This window comes from Scyliorhinus torazame, chromosome 6, assembly GCF_047496885.1.
Source record: "Scyliorhinus torazame isolate Kashiwa2021f chromosome 6, sScyTor2.1, whole genome shotgun sequence".
In the NCBI taxonomy this organism is placed as follows: domain Eukaryota; kingdom Metazoa; phylum Chordata; class Chondrichthyes; order Carcharhiniformes; family Scyliorhinidae; genus Scyliorhinus; species Scyliorhinus torazame.
In genome coordinates, this window is record NC_092712.1 from 285,857,828 (window position 1) to 285,880,244 (window position 22,417).

Below are 22,417 nucleotides of genomic sequence, written 5' to 3' on the forward strand. Positions count from 1 at the left end.
AGGGATGAGTGTAGGGCCAGGGAGATGGTGTCTGCTGTGGACCGGTTGTGGCAGTATGCAAATTTCAATGGATCAAGGCATTCTGGGAGTATGGAATTGATGTGTCTCATGACCAACCTCTCGATGTACTTCATAATGATAGATGTCAGGGCCACCAGATGGTAGTCATTGAGGCACGTTGCCTGGTTCTTCTTTGGCACCGGTATGATGTTGGTCTTCTTGAAGCAAGTGGGAATCTCGGGACGGAGTAGGGAGAGGTTGAAGATGCCCGCGAATACACCCGCCAGTTGGTCCGTGCAGGATCTGAGTACACATCCAGGAGCTCCATCAGTACCCGTCACTTTCCGTGGGTTCACTTTCAAGAAGGCTGATCTGACTTCGGAAGCTGTGACGGTAGGTATGGGTATGTCTGAGGCTGCTGGGACAGTTGACAATGGTTTGATGGTTTCCTGCTCGAAATGAGCATTAAATGCATTGAGTTCATCGGGGAAGGGTGTACTGCTGCCAAAGATTCTACTCGGCTTTGCTTTGTAGCCCGTTATGTTGTTTAAGCCTTACCACAACTGGCAATAGTCCGTGTTGTCAGTATGTGACTCTAGCTTTGTCTGGTATTATCTCTTGGCATTCCTGATGGTTTTGCGGCGGTCAGGACAAAGCAGCCCAATTGATTGCTCCCCCTTCCACATACATTCAAACCCACCGATGAACAGTGGCAGCAGTGTGTACCATCTACAAGGTGCACTGCAGGAGCTCGCCAAGGTTCCTTAGAGTTCCAAACCCACGACTGCTACCACCTAGAAGGACAAGAGAAGCAGATACCTAGGAACATCACCACCTGGAGTTTCCCCTCCAAGTCACTCACCATCCTGATTTGGAAATATATCGCCATATCTTCACTGTCGGAGACAAAATCCTGGAACTCCCACCCGAATTTCACAGTAGGTGTACCTACACCACATGGACTGAAGAGGTTCAAGAAGGTAGCTCACCACCACCACCTTCTGGGGCAACTAGGGATGGGCAATAAATGCTGGCCAAACCAGCAATGCCCACATCCCGTAAATGAATTTTTAAAAACAAAATTTAAGCAGCTGTCAAGGAGCCTATAAACTGCTCCCACCAGTGACCTCTGTACTGGCCAGGAGACAAGAAGAAATATATATATATCCGTCAGCCTGGCAACTTTACGTTACAACTTACAACTGGTCATTTTGCTGATAATACTTTGTTTTGGAACAGCGAGAACAAGGCACTCTCAAGGACAAATGATGCCTATATATATCAGGATTGTTTAACTTCAACCTTACAAAAAAGCTGCAGCTTTAGGAGATTCAAGGGCGATAACTCCAGGATCAATGGGACCTGAGTTTGCAGGTCACAAGCACACACCCTCCAGAGCGAGCCTGGTCAAGTTCTCTCTGGCAGGTAGTATGTTTGTTCACGTTGTGAGTCCTGAAACTTATGCACCTGTTTAAGTAAATGCATGACAGAAGTCTTAGAGAAATAATAAAATTGTATTAATCAACTGGCAGTGTGTATCAATATTTGTCTATGTCATCAATTGATGTCCCAAATTGGGCACGAACACTGGCTCTGGAGGTTTCTGAGCAGTTTGAAAACAAACACCGCACACTCTCTAGCATGTAACACGCCTTACATCGTAAAATCATTCAAGCCAAGTCCAGCCTTGGCAACACAAAATCTGGAATTAAAAGTCTGATGATGACCATGAAACCATTGTCGATTGTCGTAATAAACCCATCTGGTTCACTAACATCCATTAGGGAAGGAAATCTGCCATTCTTAGCTGGTCTGGCCTACAGGTGATTCCAGGCTCACGGCAATGTGGTTGACTCCTAAATGTCCTCTGAAATGGAGGGCAGTTAGGGATGGGCAATAAATGCTGGCCCAGCCAGCGATGCCCACATCATGTAAATGAATAAAAAAATTATAATTTCTTACTAATGTACTGATCTTATCTTTTATTAGCAGCAGAGTTCCCCCACCTTTTCCTTTCTTGCTGTCAAAACATCTGTCAAAATGTCAAACATCCTTGAATATTCGGATTCCAGACATGGTCACTTTGCAACAATGGGCGGGATTTACCGGGAAACCGGCCACGTGTTTTACGGCGCAGATGCGGCCACCAGCGGGATTTTCTGGTCCCACTGTTGTCAACGGGATTTCTCGTTGACTGCAGCCCTCGTTGCCTGGAAACCCGTGTGCCGTCGATGGGGCCGGAATATCCCTCCGGTGTGAATGGCCAGTAAATTCCATCCCATGTCTCTGAAAAGACTAACATATCATACTTAATTATTTCTGTTTTGCTATCAATTCAATTAATACATTTTTGCAGATCTGTACCTCAGCTTGGGGAAATTAGGGCAGTAAGAGACGGGTCATAAGCAGTATTGAAAAGGAAGAAAAAGAGGTTTGGAGATTTAACAAAGGGAATTCCAACGCTTAAAGCCAAAGCAACTGAGGCACACCCACCAATGGCTGAGCAACTTGAGGCGAGAATTAGAGCAGCACAGATATCTAGGCAATTTTTGGAGGAGATTACAGAGATAGGGAGGGACACAAGGCAAAGTACTTCATCCAGTTTGATCACTAATATGCAAAGGCCTAGGAATATGCGAAAGAAGACAGTTGCGAGGCTACCTCTTTAACCAAGCTTATCTACCCTAATATCTCCTTTTTTCTCAGTGCCATATTTTGTTATATAAGGCTCCTGTGAAGCTCTTGCGGAAATGTATTATGTTAAAGGCAAAATACAAGCTGGTGTTGCTGTTTGGCCTTGAATGAGGTAGCTGAGATAACGGCGTGGGGGGGGTCTGCCAGGGAGCACTGGCAGGGGCATTGACAGAGGGGATCTGTGGGGAAGACGCCGAGTGGAGTTGGCATATTCCGCTGGGGGGGTATGTTTATCTATTTTTATCGTTCAGATATCTTTTTGAATGGCGTTCCAATATGTCCAAGAGTTGAGGTTGCTGGTGGTGCGTGCTCAAGCGGGACCCACCTCCTTGACAATTTTGTGCTTAAAAATATAGCGTGAAAAGTCAGCTAGTGCAACTAGAGGGGTACACTCTGCTTTCCCTACCTGAGCTGTCACTTACACAAAGAGCGAGCAAGAAAGTTCCACCCGTGAAAATACATCCATACAATAATCTTAAAAAATCTTACAGCCTGCTCTTCCAGCCAACTTATTATTATGGAAATTGCTTATGTAAACTTGCCATACTGTAATTGGAACCTCTCCAAGTGACTGGCAGGAGAAAGTAATTATATCACAACAAGTTTAGTTCAACACGTTCATTAGACATAGATTCAAACAGAGATTTTTTTAAAATGCAAACATTATTCAGCCCAGTTAGTCCATGTAAGTGTTTACCCTCTACATTAACAACAATCAGGGTCCCTGTTCCCACATCTCTTTTCCTTCAATCGCCTGGATCACCTTTTTTTAAAGGTCGACAATGCCCTGCTTCAACAACTTAAATTTATAGACTGCCTTTTATGCAGTAAAATGTCAGACGGAATTCATAGGAATGTAATCAGACAGAAAATGACACTAAGTGAAAGAAGGAGATATTATGAGAAGTGACCAAATGCTTGGTTGGAGAGGAGTATCTTAAAGGAGGAGAGGTGGTGGAGACCCCAGGGCCTAGGCAGCTGACAACACAGAGGAGTCAAGACAAATCAGCTACGAACTTCACTGAAAGCTTTTCCTATCCCATGTGCTCAATCTCTGACATTTTTATTTATCAATTCCTTTTAAATCAAGGCCACTCAACCATTGAAAACAGTCTGTTCCTATCACCCCTTCAAGATTTTAAACTTCTTTGTTAGTTCACGGAATCACAGAACTGTTACAGCACAGGAGGCCATTTGGCCCTTATGTCAGCGCCAGCTCTCCAACGAGCATCATGTCAATGTGCCATTCCCCTGGCGTTTCTCCGTACCCCTGCGCATTGTTTCTATTCAAATAATCATCTAATGCCCTCTTGAATGCCTCAATTGAACCTGCCTCCACCACACTTCCAGGCAGTGCATTCCAGACCCGAACCACTCGCTGTGTGAAAAAGTTTTTTCTTACATCACATTTGCTTTTGCAAATCACTTTAAATATGCGCCCTCTCATTCTTATTCCATTTATGAGCAGGAATAGTTTCTCTCTATCTACCCTGTCTATCTTCTATCTTCCATCTATCTATCTACCTTAACCATGTAGTTCTTTCTTGATACAGGAGTTTATCATGCAATATAAAAATAAGAACAGTATTAATAATTTTTAAATAGTGGCTGAATTACATCTGTATGTCCTGGTGCAATCATCACCTCACCTTGAATTCCATTTCAACTAAAAATTACTCTTAATTCCTTTAGGCAATGCAAATGTGATCAACAAGTGAGGTGTTAAACAGTAAAGGAAAGGTAAGTACAGATGTAAATGTAAACCATGATGTAAGACAAAAGATACAAATTTGTTAGGGTTGATATTTTACCGATGGTTTACCGGGCAATTCAAGCGTGATATAAATGTTGTGGAATTAATGGCTTTCCAAGCTCTTGGACAAGCTGGATGACAAAGAGGCTGCATAAGTGAAATGGATAGGAGGCAGCTCTAGTGGGGGGCCGTAACTTGGTTATTTGCCAGTTGGGAGATCGAATCCTCGAATCATGCAATATAGAATGTGGCCATTCTGCCCAGAGTGCCTGTGCTAGCTCCACCATATTTCTCCATGTCGCTGCAAACCTTTCCTTTCAAATATATATCAAGAACATGAATGGTGCTCTTCCCTTCATATTTGAGAAAATATAGGAATACAATCCGAGAAATTTGGTAAGGTGAGATCATGTCCTGCCTTTCTTTTGATGGCTGAACAGACCAAACCGGTCCAGAATCAGCTTGTTCAAATCATATATATATGTATATATTCAAAATCACAAGGTGTCCAGACAGAGTTCCATAGAATTTCTACAGTGCAAAAAGCCATTTGGCCATCAGGTCTGCACCGACCCTCCGAAAGAGCATCTTACCCAAGCCCACTCTCCCGCAATCCCATCTAACCTGCACATCTTTGGACACCAAGGGACAAATTTATTTTTAGCATGGCCAATCCATCGAACCTGCACACCTTTGGACGTTGATGGGGAGAAACTATTCCCGATGGCGGAAGAGTCGGGAACCAGAGGACATGGCTTGAAGGTAAAATGGCAAAAGAACCAGAGGACACGTGAGGGAAAATGTTTTGTCTTAATGCAGAGACTGGTTAGGATATGGAATGCACTGCTTGAGATTGTCGTGGGGCGGCTCAATTGTGGCTTTGAAGGAATTCAAACCCAAAAAGAAAAGAATTGCAGGGCGAGACTCGCTGAGTTACTCCTGCAGCGAGCCGGGGCCCCAGGTCCGAATGGCCTTCCTCTGCGCTGTGACCATTCTATGGCAGCCCCTCGGGCAGAGCAATGCCACATTGTGCAAAAGGAAACAAACCCCACCTCCGATTGGTCCCTTTATTTCCAGGGACTCGGACAAGTGGCTGGGCTGCGGATGACGTCACAATGCCCACTTGCCCCTCCCACTTTGGGCGGTCTTTCCCTTGCCAGCTTCCAGACCCGAAGACGTCATGGCCTGGCACGGCGCTGCGGCTGCGCATCGATGGCAACGCCCCCGCTGGCGCGCGATGACACGCTGGGGACGGAGAGGAAGGAGGAACTGGGACGTGCGCATGCTCGGGAGCTGCCCCTCAGGAGCAGTGTTGTGTAGTAGCCACGTTGCCACTTTGTAGCAGCGAGGGAGCGAAAAGTAACCAAGGGGCAAGGATGTCATCGCCTCCCAACGAAAAAGTGGAAACTAAAGCGGGGCACCTTCCTGCCGGTACGTGTTAACCCCTGGTTGTCAAGGTGCGGCGGCTTGTGCCTTCATCTGATTAATCGTGGAGGGGGGTTTCACCCCTCTTTCTGCACTTGGCTGCAGAGAACAGAAGTAAATATGGGAAAGAAAGTCGAAGTGATGCAATCTTGCAGTTAAGTGGGTAAGGTGTAGTCCCAAAGTTCCCAACTTCAGCTTTTTATTTTTGTTTTGTTGGTGCGTTTGGTGTCTGAAGTTTTAGTTTGGAATCAGAACTTGCAATGTTGAAGTGAAAACATGTTTCCCTCCTGCTGTCCAAGGGTCAAGAAATATGACGTTCGGGTGAGCCACGGTAAAAAGCCAATGGGGAGAAAATAATCTAAGGTTGTACCATTATTACTGTGACAATTTGATCTCATTCACTTCTGAGAATGTTTACTTCAGATCTTGGGTATTTCAGAATGTGTTTTCAGAGTTTGGCATAGTTTCAAATCCAGCTGTCAGCAGAAGACAGTCTTCTCTAGAAGTTAAAAGCAAATAAGTGGCAGAAGCTGCATAAGCAAGCACTCTGCTGGAAACACTTGGGTCTGTCAGTCTCTGTGGAGAGAACAAGTTAGTGTTTCAGGTGTGGGCACTTCTGACTGCCTGATTTATACAATACACGATTTAGTATTCCATAAACAATGATTTGGAAATATGGCAGATTTTACAAAAGCAACCATCTAGAAACCAAAAGCAAAATGGTGTGAATCCTGGGGCGGGGAATTAAAAAAAGTAAAATACTAGAAAACATTCAGCAGATCAAATGTGGGGAGGGAAATAGGTAACGTTTAGGATTGAGCACCTTTCTTCAGAGCTGCTTGCTTTTTTCAGGATTTTCTGTTTTCATTTTGCTTGTTCCCTCAATTTTAAAATTCTTGTTTTCAAATCTCTCCATGGCCTTTGCTCTGCCCAATCTCTGTAGCGTCCTCGAGCCCTGTCACCCTCTCAGATCTCTGCATTCCTTCCAATTCTGAAAGTTGGACATCCCTGATTTTATTTGCTCCCCCATTGTTGGCTGTCTTCAACTGCCTGGACCTTAAGTTTTGGAAATGCCGCCCTAAATGTTTGCCCTCTGTCCCCCTCGCTCTTCCTTTTAAGAAACTATTGATTCAGTTTTTATTCACCTGCCCTAATATTCTGTTCTGTTTCAGTGTCAAGGTTTGTTTGACAACGTTCCTGTGAAATATGTTGGGATGTTTCACTATGTTAAAGGTGCTATGTGACTGCATGTCTGTTGCAGGGTGAACCTACCTAAATATCAGTTATGGATAGAAAAATTATGCTGATCAACTTTCAAAGAATTAAATGCACTTGATCAGCATTTATTTGATTTGCTGGCCTGTTTGCAATTGTCAAAGGGATGTATTGATTTCAAAATACTGCTTCTCAGATGAATTTGACAGAATATGTAATCATTAGTTTTGTCTAACTGTTAAAAGATGCTTGATCGGTCAGTCACGCCAATCATGTTGTGGCAATAATCCAGGCACCTGTTTTGTGATGCGTTAGTCAATTAGTGAGTGACGTTGGAGAACAAAAATTGACCTCCGAGTACCTGGACTGAGGAAGGAAAGCATCAGCTAAGGTTCCTGTTCCAAATCACTGTCCGTCGACTCCTGCTCCAAAGTACTGTACGTGCATTCAGCTCCAATGTCCAACAGCAAAATGAGTTTAATCCCTCCCATTTCCTGCTTGAAGAGTGACCATGTTGTTGGAGTCTGGAAGTCATCACTGCCTTCAGAACTCTGGCTCATCATGCATGAAAGTTTCAGCAGGGGAAGGGTGAAGTGGGAGAAGGGCAGAGCAGTGAGAAGTGAAAAATAGTCCCTTTTTTTTAGGACAATACTATCCTTCAGTTTGAGAACCTTGACTTCAAAATTTACTATCGTAACACTATATACTATTTGAAGCTACATAATGTTTGAACCTGTATTAATTCTAAATCTGCTGGCTGGTGGGGCATTAGATATTCCAAGGTTTGACTGTAAGTAACTGGAAGTGTTGCTTTATTTTTTTCCCCCCAGGTTTTGGAATGTTGAGACTGTGTCATAAATAGTGGTATGGAAACCACTTTCCGTCACTTGTGAGCATTTTAACCTGACAGATGATTGCGCTATTTTGCACATTTCTGCAAGACAGCATATTGTGGGTATCTGTGACACAATAACTTGATTGTTCTTGGAACTGTCACAGATGGCAAGATCCCTTTTAGCATCTCTGACTTTAGGTTTGTCATGATGTGGAGATGCCGGCGTTGGACTGGGGTGAGCACAGTACGAAGTCTTGCAACACCAGGTTAAAGTCCAACAGAATTGTTTCGATGTCACTAGCTATCGGAGTGCTGCTCCTTCCTCAGGTGAATGAAGAGTATGTTCCAGAAACATATATATCGACAAATTCAAAGATGCCAAACAATGCTTGGAATGCGACCATTAGCAGGTGATTAAATCTTTACAGATCCAGAGATAGGGTAACCCCAGGTTAAAGAGGTGTGAATTGTATCAAGCCAGGACAGTTTGTAGGATTTTGCAGGCCAGATGGTGGGGGATGAATGTAATGCGACATGAATCCCAGGTCCCGGTTGAGGCCGCGCTGACTCATGTGTGCGGAACTTGGCTATAAGTTTCTGCTTGGCGATTCTGCGTTGTCGCCCGTCCTGAAGGCCGCCTTAGAGAACGCTTACCCGGAGATCAGAGGCTGAATGCCCTTGACTGCTGAAGTGTTCCCCGACTGGAAGGGAACATTCCTGCCTGGTGATTGTTGCGCGATGTCCGTTCATTCGTTGTCGCAGCGTCTGCATGGTCTCGCCAATGCACCACGCTTCGGGACATCCTTTCCTGCAGCGTATGAGGTAGACAACGTTGGCCAAGTCGCATTAGTATGTACCGCGTACCTGGTGGGTGGTGTTATCACGTGTAATAGTGGTATCCATGTCGATGATCTGGCACGTCTTGCAGAGATTGCCATGGCAGGGTTGTGTGGTGTTGTGGTCGCTGTTCTGAAGACTGGGTAGTTTGCTGCAAACAATGGTTTGTTTGAGGTTGCGCGGTTGTTTGAAGGCAAGTAGTGGGGGTGTGGGGATGACCTTGGCAAGATGTTCATCGTCATCAATGACGCGTTGAAGGCTGTGAAGAAGATGACGTAGTTTCTCCGCTCCGGGGAAGTACTGGACGACGAAGGGTATTCTGTCGGTTGTGTCCCATGTTTGTCTTCTGAGGAGGTCGGTGCGGTTTTTCGCTGTGGCGCGTTGGAACTGTCGATCGATGAGTCAAGCGCCATATCCCGTTCGTACGAGGGCATCTTTCAACGTCTGTAGATGTCTGTTACGCTCCTCCTCGTCTGAGCAGATCCTGTGTATACGGAGAGCTTGTCCATAGGGGATGGCTTCTTTAATGTGTTTAGGGTGGAAGCTGGAGAAGTGGAGCATCGTGAGGTTATCCGTGGGTTTGCGGTAGGTTTGTGCTTAAGATAATATGGTATCCTTTTATGTTCCTCCAGTCAAAATCAAAGATCTTTATCGTTTCATCTTTTTCCCTCCTTTTCCCATTCTCCCCCCATGTTCAGAACTGCTACGTCTAAACCTTTAACCCCAACTTAATTTCTTTATGCAAGCAGGCACTCCTGAGAAATTTGCATCGGAATCTCGTTTCCAATGAACAATTATTTTTGTGAAGATCAGACATGAGTCCTTGGAGGAAGACAATTTATTTTAAAAAGAGAAGCTGGACGAGTTGATCTGTAGATGCAGGCTTTCACAAGTTATCTCTTCCACCAGTGGCCGAGAGAATCATTACATTTGTAGTTTTTATTGATCTTTAGCACGCTGTCTGTTCTGATGTTCCCAAACAGCAGATGTTTATTTTGAAGGAACGTGACTTTAATGCATAAAAAAGCTAATAATGGGGAACAAGGTACGAGAGGTACAGTCAGTCGGAAGGTTTACAAAGCTGTTAGCATCATCTATGCTCTTTCAATTTGTGGTATATCGTCTAACAGTGCAGATAGTGGCCATTGGGCCCATCAGCACAGGGCTAAATCGCTGGCTTTGAAAGCAGACCAAGGCAGGCCAGCAGCACGGTTCGATTCCCGTAACAGCCTCCCCGAACAGGCGCCGGAATGTGTCGACTAGGGGCTTTTCACGGTAACTTAATTTGAAGCCTACTTGTGACAATAAGCAATTTTCATTTCATTTCATTCTTCCTGGATTTCCCTCTTGGTAAATTAAGCTTTGCACTGGGGCTGATAATTGGTAAATTGTACCTCACTGTTTAAACAACCACCTAATTGGATAAATACTTAAAGGGGAGAAATTTGCAGGAGAGTGGGACTAATTGAAAAGTTCTTTCAAAGACCCAGCACATGGTCCTAATGCCCTTCTGTGCAGTGAGATTTTGAAAATGCTTCAACGTTTAAAAATTTTTTTTGGAGTATCCAATTATAATTTTTTTCCCCAATTAAGGGGCAATTTAGTGTGGCCAATCCACCTACCCTGCACCTCTTTGGGTTGTGGGGGCGAGACCCACACAGACACAGGGAGAATGTGAAAACTCCACAAGGAAAATGACCAGTGCCGGGATCAGACCTGGACACTGTGAGGCAGCAGTGCTAACCACTGCGGCACCGTGCTGCCCAGAGAATGCTTCAACTTTTGGGAACAATGTAGAAACGGATCATTTTATTTTTCTATCGTTTTAATCCTTCCAGTTGTTAACTGCTGTTTGATTTTGCCCAAGCACTCATCACACACAGAGGGACAGCCATAAATGGCCCAAAACCTCAAACAATGTAGGGTAGTGTAGCAGTATTTTTGTATAGGTACTTTCAGAAGGCATTCAACAAAGTGTCACACAGGAGGCTTATTAAGAAGATGAAAGCCCATGGAATTAAGGGAAAAGTGACGATATGGATACAAGGTTGTTTCAGTTATAGGAAGATTGGTGGTGGATGGATGTTTTTTAGTCTGGAAGGTAATTTGCAGTGATGTTCTGGTCAGGTTTGGATCAGTTACTGTTTTCAAAGTGTATGCATCACTAAGTCTGCAGATAGTACCAAACTTGGCTTGGTGATAACTATAGATTTCAGGGTAACATAAACAGGATGCTGATGTGTGCAAAAACATTGTAGATAGAATTTTATGTGGAAAATAGGGAGGACTAATATGGCAAGGCAGGATATATTAATGGTATAAATCTAGTGCAAATGAACATCGGGACCATGATGTCTTGTTCACAAATCCTGAAAGATAGTTTCAATTAAAAGCGTATGGGTTATTTAGGTTTATAAATAAAGGGATAGAATATAAATGCAAATAGATCATACTAGAACTTTATAAGTCAATTGTTAGACCTCAAGTGGAGTATTGTGAACAAGTCAGCAGTGTAATGGAGCACTCAGCACTTGCTGGGATGAGTGCAGATCCAACAGCGCTCAAGAAACCCAACACCGCCCTGGACAAAGCAGCCCACTTGATTGGCATCCCATCTACAACCTGCAGTATTCACTTCCTCCACCAGCAGTGCACAGTGGCAGCAGTGTGTACTTTCTACAAGATGCATTGCAGCAATTCACCAAGACTCCTTTAGCAGTATCTTCCAAAGCCATGATCTCCACCTAGAAGGGCCAGGGCAGCAGATGCACACCACCTGAATGTTCCTCTTCAAACCACATGCCATCCTGACTTGGAACTATATTGCAGTTCCTTCACCGTAACTGGGTCAAAATCCTGGAACCCCCTCCCTAACAGTGGGTGTTTTTACACCACCTGGATTGAAGTGGTTCAAGAAGGTAGCTAACCATCACCTTCTCGAGCAATTAGAGATTGGTATTGAATGCTGACCTAGCCAGCGAACCCACCTCCCTCCCCCTCCCCACAACATCTTGTGAATGAATCAAACCAGATTCTGATCACCACACTTTGTAAAGGCCTTCGAAAGGGTTATCAGGATGGGGGACTTTGGTTATGAGAAGAGGTTGGAAAAGGCTCTCTGTTCTCCTGGGAACAGGGATTCTAAGACTGATTTAATAGAGGTTTCCAAAATAATGAGACGTTTCAATAAAGTAGGTAGTGAAAACTATTTCCTCTGCCGAGTGAATCAATAACAAGAAGTCATTGATTTAAAATCATTAGCAAAATGAGAATTATTTCCGCTCAGAGTTGATGGGACCTGGAACTCCCCGATCTGAAATGTGATGGCAGCTGATTCTATAAATAACTTTTGAAAAGGATTCAGACAGGTACTTCAGGGTGAGGAATTTAAGAGTTACAACAAGATGCGGGACTAAAAATTACTCTTTCAAAGAGCAGACCCAGGTCTGAATGATAAAATATCCTCCTCCTGGGCTGTACGTTTCACTGAAAATCGCAAAATGAATGGTCAGTCAGTATCTGAAAGAGAAAAATGGACTTCCATTTATTTTACCCTGGAAGTTGTTTGTTATTTTGGCTGTTAGTGTGGCAGCTTTGTTATAAAATGCTACAGGCCGAGGAGATTTTAAGTTGTCATGTACTCTGACCTCCATACCTATTCCCAATAAAATAAAGCTGCTGTTCAATATTAATTAATCAACTAACCTCAACTATGTGTAAATGCTCTTGGGATTCTATTTTAATCTGTACATAGATAGAAATGTTTCTACGCATGCTGCCTTGACAATCTCCAAGGGTGGTGTGAGGCATGATTACATAATTGGCTGGCTTAAAAGCCCTTTTAATGTTCAGCACACGAGTGGCATTCATCTGGCAGACAGGATTAGAATGTGATTTGTCTTGGTAAAAGGCAGCAGTATATGGGATGGACACTTGCACTTTTCACTAAACATTCCATTAACAGAGAAATAAATCCTACACTTGGATAATGGAAGACCTTGAAGATTTTGTAGTTGCATGGGTAGTATAGTTCTGAAAAACCTCTCTGGTTCTAACTTATTCATTTTTAACCTGATCATTATTTTCAAGAGAAAAGCACAAATCATAGATTATCATAGAATTTACAGTGCAGAAGGAGGCCATTCAGCCCTTCGAGTCTGCACCGGCTCTTGGAAAGAGCACCCCACCCAATGTCAACACCTCCACCCTATCCCCATAACCCAGTAACCCCACCCAACACTAAGGGCAATTTATCATGGCCAATCCACCTAACCTGCACATCTTTGGACTGTGGAAGGAAACCGGAGTACCCGGAGGAAACCCACGCATACACGGGGAGGATGTGCAGACTCCACACAGACAGTGACCCAAGCCGGAATCGAACCTGGGACCCTGGAGCTGTGAAGCAATCCACAATGCTACCGTGCTGCCCACAAACGTTGGCTTATTATTGGATTTGGCACATGAATCACTACCTGATAGTTTAGCTCAAGAGTAGATCTGTTTCCTGTTGAACAGCAGAAACATTAACTGGTTAATCCGGCCTCTACCCTTAAAATTTGTATTATAATGCCGTATTTGAAGATTGGTGTGTACTATTCTTGCTAAGGTCTATATGACTAGTTTATCAGTTATCAAACGGCCATCATAACTTATTCTTTTAAAGTGGGTAAGTAAACTTTGTGTCGTCAGTTTTAAAACCAACTATAACAAATCACAGGGCACAATGCTGTTTTGAAATTGTACCCTCCTTCATCCCTGGTCTGTCTCCACACCAAATACCATTCCTTTGTTTCAGAATCACAGGCTACTACCTGACCTCTATGCCTGTGTTGTTTTCCAGCTGCTTTCAAGGTGTTATATCACATGCCTCCGAGTACACCCTCACACGGTTGTCCCTCTCTAGCCTGCTTTTTTTTTAAGCGTCTGAACTCTGCTGAGTTCCTCTCTGTAAAAGCATGGTAGAGTTGCCAATTCTGGCTAATCATATTCTTGGAAGTCTGATCACAAGACCATCCGCAAAACCCCACTCAGTCAAACCACAATTTTTTGTACTCCTAATATTAAATGTAAAAATAAAACAGAAATGTTGAAAGAAAATCAAAACAAAATGATTTTCCTCCTGGGTTGCTCACAGCAATACCCCTGAAAGAAGAGGAAAAGAGGGATTTGCATTTATACATCTCCAAGCAGATTGCAGCTGCGACCAGAAACTCTGAAGGTTGTCTTGCCTGCCTGGTACCAGGGTTAAAGACACATTGTGGTGGCAAATGAATTTGGATTGGGAGGGGAAAGGCTGTTGTGGTCCACATAGGAACCAATGGCATAGATAGAACTAGGAATAGAAATGATGTTTTGCTGAGAGTTTGAGGAGTTAATGTCCGAATTAAAATGTGGAATATCAAAGGTAGGCACCTCTGGGTTGTTCAAAGGTTGTTCACGACAAGACCCAAAGACTGTGGGACAAAGGAAAAGGTCATAAAATATGTTATAAGGATAGTAGTGAGAAGTGATCTTGGCTCCGAAGACATTTTTCAGAACTTCTGGGTTCTCTAGGGGGTTGTACTCGGAGATAACCCACAAAATGCACTGGGGAACACATCCCCAGCAAAAGCCTACGCAGGAATTGGCCTGGAAGTTTAAACTTCTGACCGGCAATTACCCTGCACCAGGAAACACTTAACACTCTAATTTAACTTGGAGACCTGAGATAGTTTCGACTGTCTTAGCAGACGAGATACCAAGGAAAGATTAGAAGGATTAAAACCACTTCCAACTCCCAGATAGCTCTACTGTTGATCCACCCCTACGCTATCCTCTGGGGGGAGGGTCAATGAAGATCAGGGCGCCATTTTCTGTGGAGTCGGCGTTGCTGGCTCCATCAGGCTCTGCTTGCCAGAACGGCGGCAGAAACCATGCCTCCAGATACTCTGTGCATGGAGCGCCAGACAATTGGAGAGAAAACACGCTGTGCAGCTGGAGAGCTACACGCCAGTTTTCTCATTGAAACCGATACGCTAGAAAAATTTCGGAGGATTCCACTGTGGCCATCTGGGATGGCCACTTCCAACTAGGTGCAGAGGAACTCGCAAAGACTGGTGGGTAAAATGAACAAGCCAAGAATCAGGCAGGCTCAGAGCCGGAAATGCATATTTGTCAGCAAAAGTCCAGACGGTATCGAAACTCCGTTCCATTAGCATGTTAATCAGGCCGATTAGCATTTGATGGCCCATCTTCCCCAAAACAAAGGATTGGTACTCAAGCAACCGGGACAGTCCCAGACATTTCGGCGCCACTCTCCGTTCAAGGGAAACGCAAACAACGGGGTCAGTAACCGCTTGGGACACGCCCAGCCATCCAGATCCCCGCCCACGTATTGGTTAAGGAATCGAACGGAGTGATCAGGGATCACCCAATTAGTAAGGCCAGCCCAAAAGAGCGCGAAAAACCCCTGAGTATAAGAAGAAGAGTTCGCCATATGTTCGCTCTCTCTTGGCCTCGGTACCCCGGTCACGGTCATCGCCAATCATAGCAACACCAGAAGCGAGTCCAAGTTCAACGCTCGCTACCAGACGGATGAGCCCAGCTGAACAGTAGTTACTCCTTCGAACCCGAGGGATCCAGAATTGAACAGCGGCCACTGTCTTCTGACCTAAGCCGGGTGCCCACAGTTAAGTACAGGTTGTCTTAGCTGATAGGTTAGTTAACTAGTAGTGTTTATGTTGCATGACTAATTGTGTGTAAATAAAGTACCCTTGACCTTGAACTAACTAACTGGTGTTTGGCTCTTTGATCGATAGCCGGTTGAAACTTGTGGTATCATTCGATACCTGCGACTCTTAAGCATTTGGACACAGATAGCATAGAAAGAAAGGCAAATTCACTGATTGCCCTAATTGGAACAGAGCCACAGAAAACCAAGTAGAAAAAGAAACTAGCAACACCACCCATTGTAATAATTGTGCAGATTTTAATCTTCATATATGCTGGATCAAACAAATTGACCTTGTTTTTGACCAACTAGTGAGAAAGTGAATTTGGGTCTAGTATTGTGTAATGTAGCAGAGTTGAGTAATCTCATAGTAGAAGATCCACGAGGGGCCAGTGATCATAATTCTGTTGAACCACATTTAAAGATGACGTACACCAATTACAAACAAGAATCTTAAACTTAAAGCCAATTACATAGGTATGAGGGGCGAACTGACTAAAGTTGATTGGGTAAATAGATTGAACAAACAGGTAAACAGTGGGAAACATTTAAAGAAACAATTCAAAATATCCAAACAGATTCCATTGTAAAACAAAAACTCGGCAGGGAACGTCCGGGCATGGCTTACTCTGGAAGTTGAGGATAATATTAAAGTAAAAGAAGAGACTCATCCTGTTGCAAAAATAGTGATAAGGCTCAGGATTGAGGGTGTTTGAGAAATCAGCAAAGGGCCACCATAACATTGATTTAAAAAGGGAAAATAATAGAATACAAGAGTAAATTAGCCAGGAATATTAAAAAAACAGATTGTAAAAGCTTTTACAAGAGAGTTGCTATAGTAAACATTAGTCCCTTGTAAGCAGAGACAGGAAAAATTGTTAATGGGAATGAGGCAATGTCAGAGACATTGAGCAATCATTTTGTGTCATCTTCATTGTAGTAGGGGCATGTTCCTTGCCAGACATATTGTGATAATCATAATCTGTTTATTAATGATATTGATTAGGGAATAAATATTGGTCAGAACACAAGGGAGAGTTCCCCTGCTCTTCATTGAAATGTTGTGCAATTCTCTTATAGCCGTCCAAGAGAGCAGTTGGGGTCTCATCAACAAGACAGTACCTCCAACAATGCAGCACTCCTGCAGTATCAGCCTAATACCTGTGGCCAAGTTTCTAGAATGGGACTTGCCTCTGAGTCAGGAAGTTGTGGCTTAGAGAGTGCCACCGACTGAGCCTCAGCTGGTATGAAAACAGAAAATGCTGGATAAATTCAGCAGGTCTGGCAGAATCTGTGGAGAGGCTTCCAATTTCCAGAGCTTTTATTTGAGCCCCAGCTAGTGCTGCATTGTCTTGAGACTGCAGGACAATCCTGGAGGTTTGGCAGCACTAAGGCATAACCAAGATTGGTCATTTAGGCATCGGGAACAGCAACTGTGAATTAATTCTCCCAGAATCTCCATCCTGGAACTCCTGTCTGTACCCAGCACTTACACTCCAGTCTTTCGTTGTTCCTATGCTTTTCAGTGTGCTAAAACTGTAGTTTGGTGTCAATCACTGACACCTACTCTTTACAACATTGATGGCATCTTGCACTGAGAGATTAGGACATTCAATTTAAAAGATACTCAGCTCCATGTAAGAGTGACACCGCCTACGGGAGCACCCAACACTGTGGTGCCTTTAAAAGTCAAATCCATGATTCCGTCACACTATTACCAGGGCTCTATAAATTGTTCCTCTTAGTTTGGCTGTGCCTTTGAGATAAAAGGTTATGGGTTTGACTCCCAGTCCAGAAATTTGAGTAGAAAATAGTGCTAAGATGGAGTGCTGCACTGTTGGGTGTGCTGCCTTAGAAATGAGACATTAAACTGAGTTGTCTTGGGTGGCAATATTTCACAAAAGGCTAGCAGAATTCTGCCTTGTGTCTGAGCAACCCTCAACCAACATGACTAAAAACAGGTTAGCTGGTCATATCACCTTGCAAGGAAGTGGAATCCTTGCTTTTTGCGCTCTGCCTTCTCCCTACTGGTTTTTGCGCATATTTGATCTTCATCTTGTATATGTGTAAACATCCGCTTTCAGACTCTTCCCTCCAACTTGCATGCAACCTCGTTGTTTCTCATTCATGTGTCCTCTCTCTTTCTTCCATCTCCATTGTTCAAAGCAGTCCACTCTCTCCCCTGACCGCCTTTTCTACCAAACCCTCTCGCCCTATGGCTCCGAATCCCTCATGGATTCCTTCCTGCTCTCGTTCCTCTGCCCCTTCCATCTGTTTCTCTGGCTGACCTTTCCCTACATTTGTCCTTTTTCACAGAGCTGGTCACATAATAAACCTGTTGTGAGACCAATGGGCTGGATTTAATGATTAACTGGTTTCCTCTGTGTGTACTTTTGAGATTGACTTATCTCAAAGTGGAGCAACCGATAGTCGCCCTTAAATGCGCTAGAAAAAACGGAGCATATGGTGACTTTGATCCCTGTGGTTGCAGGAATGTTTTACCATATGAGATTGGTATACATGAAGTGATAACGCTGCAATTAAGTTAGCTTTGCCCAATTCTGAAAGGTGCTCCATTCCATATCTTGAGGAGAAACTTTGTACAACATATTGATGAGGTGAATTCAGAAGCTGTACATTTGTGAATAGGCCATATTCCTTTAAGGCACATTTTGCTACTAAGCTACACCCCATTCTCACAGCCAAATTAAAAACAAGAAGGCACTTATTTTGTTTGTAAATGATTTCATTATGATTTAAAAATTCAATTTCACCAGAATGATGAGATATCCAGTAATTTGTAAAATTGAATTCTACATTAACTTTCTTTTTTCTTTCCCCCTCTTACCCCACCTGATGCCCTTTCTTTCTGTTACACTGGGGTTTACTTCCTCCCCACTAATGCTTTGCCCACCCTGCCTCACTCTTTCTTTGTTCTCTCTTATTCTGGCTGTCTCTCTCCAGTCAAAGCAGGCGGTATGCGGATCGTGAAGAAACATCAAGGCCCTGCGACCCAGGCTTCTGCTGTGGAGAAAGATAAAGAGAGTGAAGACTGGGAAAGCAACAGGTGAGATTGACTTATCTCAAAGTGGAGCAACCGATAGTCATCCTTAAATGCGCTAGAAAAAGCAGAGCATATGATGACTTTGACCCCTGTGGTTGCAGGTATGTTTTACCATATGAGATTAGTATACAAGAAGTGATAATGCTGCAATTAAGAATAGCTGGCAGCGTGAGTGGAAAGACATTTTACACTGTTGAGCTTGCTCTGGCTCATTTGCACACGAGTGCGAAATTGGCAGTGGCAACAGTGGTATAACTAAATTCAAGGAAATTCTGAACCCCAGAGGGACTGATTTGACAAGGAGGTATCGCCAGCAGGTAGATCCAGCCTGCCCCCAAACCAGACCACCATGACCAAGTCCTCAGGCCCTCACCCAACCCCTTGCAGCCAGTAATCCCCTTCGAGACAAAAAATAAGAAGAAATCCCCAACTGTGGACAATTCCTCTCTCTTTCGGTGATCAAAACCAGTCCAGGAGATAATATGGATCATATCTGAAAAGTCAGTTACCTTTTGTATGATGCGAACTCTGTCCCAGTCAAAAGCCAGGCCATCTCCAATCTTGAAGGCACATAGAGAATCCGTACGCAGCACACCAGCCAACAATGAATGTAGTATTTTTAATCCTTTTTTGTTCAACTCTACCCTGCTTTGATATGCCTTCAGTTGCTTGGCGAAGATAAACTGAAACATGGGGAAACTATTTGACCCTATTGAATTAAATTTTTGTATCTCTTCAACTTACTAAATGTACCCTATTAACCTTTTTGGATCAAGCCGTATAAAATTACTTCCCTTTCTTAAGGATGCTGTGCCAGGAAATGCCATAAACTATTATAGAATCATCAAACAATGCAGCTGTTTAGCCCATTGAAAGAGCTAACATTTAGTCCCAATTTACTGCACTTTCTCCTATTGCCCTGCCCTTCGAATGTCTTTCCTTCATGTATGTATCCAGTTACCCTCTGAATGTTATTGAATTGCTTCCACCAGCCCTGAGACAGTGCATTTCAGATCATCACTGCTACATGAGAAGCATTCTGCTCATCTAGAATTGCTCCATCAAATGTAAATACTGTTTTGAATTATTGCATATTTCGAGGGCAATTAGTGATGGGCAGCAAGTGCTGGTCTAGCTAGCGATGTCCACATCCCATGGTCGAATAAAAAATAAGTAGAAAAGCCAACAAAGGCTTGCATAAATACCTAGTGGCCTTAAGTCAGAAATAATCTAAGGTGCTTTGTTGGAGCGGGGCTGGAGAGGAAAACAAAATTAATGGGCCGAGATGAGGGACAGGGTAGGCAACTGGATTAGGATGAAGGTGGTTGAAAAGAATGCTCCTGAGAAAGCAAGATGGAGCCAGGCTTAGGGTAGTAGCTGTAGCGAGGAAGGTGGAAATGGTGACTCTGGATGGGTCCCCTGAGGTTTCATCACATGATCTCTTTCCTTCAGCCACGCCAGCTCCTAATAACTTTATAACAAATAGTGAAGTGTTCAAAGAAACTGAAAACAGCACTCTGGGTGGGATTGTTTTTGGTCCTTCCATTTTTGCCAACTCCCTATGGTTGGCTCCCCAGCCAGGGAGGGAGGGGGGGGGGCTGGAAAATACCGCCCTCCCTTTTCTTAAAATGCTTCTACGATGTTCCTCCCCTGCTGCTTCAGCAGAAGTCCTGGAGATTAATCTTTCATTCCTAGAGACCCTGGATGATTGCAAATCCTTGAGCAGAATGAGGTGAGTAAAGGATCTACCGCTAATGGGAAGAGGGAATGAAGGATTGGGAGAAGAACACGCACCTAAAGGAGTGAAAAGTTCTAACTATTGGAACAGGATGCCGAGATTGTGTTGGAAGAAGGTAGTTAAAGCTCAGAGTAACTATTCTTGAAAGAGATTAACAAAAGAACTGACGTGAAAGCTGAGTGACGTTCATTTGAGGGCAATGAGAATGTGGATAAAGAGTAGAAAATAAGGTAATTTGAAGGAGAAATAAAATGTAGATTAAAGGACTTTTGAAATTGTACTTGGGATTCCATCAATGCAGAGCTTAACCGTGGAATGCTGCTGCTCAGAAGAGTGCTTGTAATATTGGGCCCAACATCTTCCACATCAATTATGTCTTAGTCAGATTTACTTATTTTCACTCGTCCAAGAAAGAAGGAGGAGAGAATTTTTCCAGCAGAGACTCTCATGCAGAAAGAAGATATTTGGCAGTTTAGGGGTATCACCTCCTCTTTGCTGTGTTGTATCTTTGGGCATGTACTTGAGAAACAGAAAATGTCTCCTTAAATGGAACCCATTGTTACGACCAGCACTTGGGTTTTGCGATTTACTTTTCACACCACACACTTTAAACTTACCATAAAACGTGGCCAACAGCAGATAAAAACCTTGTTGGTATTTTTAAGAAATACATGATATCTTTTTAAAAATGCATGTTGCTATTGATGCATGGATAAATAATGGCTGTATGATGTATGCATGGGTAGGTGTGGTTCATTATCGTGTGGAGATATCCAGAAGTACAATTAAAATAGTTTTAGTTCTGTTCTGTTACTTGAGCGTTACTGATCTAAGATATGCTGCTCTAAATGAGCCCATTAAGTTTTGTAATACTGATGCCAAGAGAATGCTTTTTGTTGAAGATGTTTAAAGCAACCATGTCTATTATAATGTGGCAAAAAGAAGGCGGCACGATGGTGCAGTGGTTAGCAGAGGTATGCACTCTTCAACACAATTACAGCATAGATTGCAATTAAGATTTTTTTATAATGATACCTCCTCGTAATATTAAGACAATTATTTACCATCTGTAATAACAGATCAATTGATACTCAATATATAGGCATCACCTTTGTTCATCAGTTGTCTCTGACATCTCAGAAACAATAAAGGGCAAAATCATTTGGCTACAATCTAAATCTATATTAAAAGTAAAATCCTTGGACTTCCGGGTGCGGCGATGACCAGCTGAGTCGCACGTTTTGGCAGCTCCCTGTGAAACGGACTTTTGGGCTCTTGATAGGAGCCCCAACGGCAATTTTGACGGCTAAAAACACTGTGCGGTAAACCAGAAGGGAATCCCCCCTGGATACGGATGGAAAAAGGAGGAGAGAGTGGCCAGATTGCAGTGGATCCTTTAGAACAGCGGCAAGGAAGGCAAGCAAAAACCAAGATGGCGTCGGAAGGTGGCAGTTTAACACGGGGCCCTGAACAACAAGAGTTCTTGAAATGCTGTGTGGAAGAGATCAAAAAGGAAATGAAGAAAGAGCTGTTGGCCCCGATACTACAGGCGATCGAAGGGCTAAAGGAGGAACAAAAGACCCAGGAGCGGGAGCTTCGGGTCGTGAAGGCAAAGGCAGCCGAGAATGAGGACGATATACAGGGCCTGGTGGTGAAGACGGAGACTCAGGAGGCACATCAGAAACGATGTGTGGAAAGGTTGGAGGCACTGGAAAACAACGCAAGGAGGAACAACCTGAGGATTCTTGGTCTTCCTGAAGGTGTGGAGGGAGCGGACGTCGGGGCATATGTGAGCACGATGCTGCACTCGTTAATGGGAGCGGAGGCCCCGGCGGGTCCGTTGGAGGTGGAGGGAGCATACTGAGTGATGGCGCGAGGACCGAGAGCAGGAGAAATTCCCAGAGCCACAGTGGTGAGATTCCTCCGTTTTAAGGATAGAGAAATGGTCCTTAGATGGGCGAAGAAAACTCGGAGCAGTAAATGGGAGAACGCGGTGATCCGCGTTTATCAAGACTGGAGTGCGGAGGTGGCGAGAAGGAGGGCGAGCTTTAATCGGGCCAAGGCGGTGCTTCATAAAAAGAAGATAAAATTTGGAATGCTGCAACCGGCAAGACTGTGGGTCACATATCGAGGGAGGCACCACT

The 22,417-nt window shown here is 43.8% G+C and overlaps 1 protein-coding gene across 1 annotated transcript in view; it reads left to right on the forward strand.

The window, feature by feature from the left end:
* Positions 1 to 5,700: 5,700 nt before the first annotated feature.
* dap (death-associated protein) overlaps positions 5,701 to 22,417 on the forward strand; it is a 93,014-nt gene continuing 76,297 nt past the window's right edge. The window contains exons 1-2 of the mRNA XM_072509786.1: positions 5,701 to 5,878; positions 18,436 to 18,538. Coding sequence (XP_072365887.1) covers positions 5,824 to 5,878; positions 18,436 to 18,538 — 158 coding nt within the window. The 5' untranslated portion in view covers positions 5,701 to 5,823. The remainder of the gene's footprint in view (positions 5,879 to 18,435; positions 18,539 to 22,417) is intronic.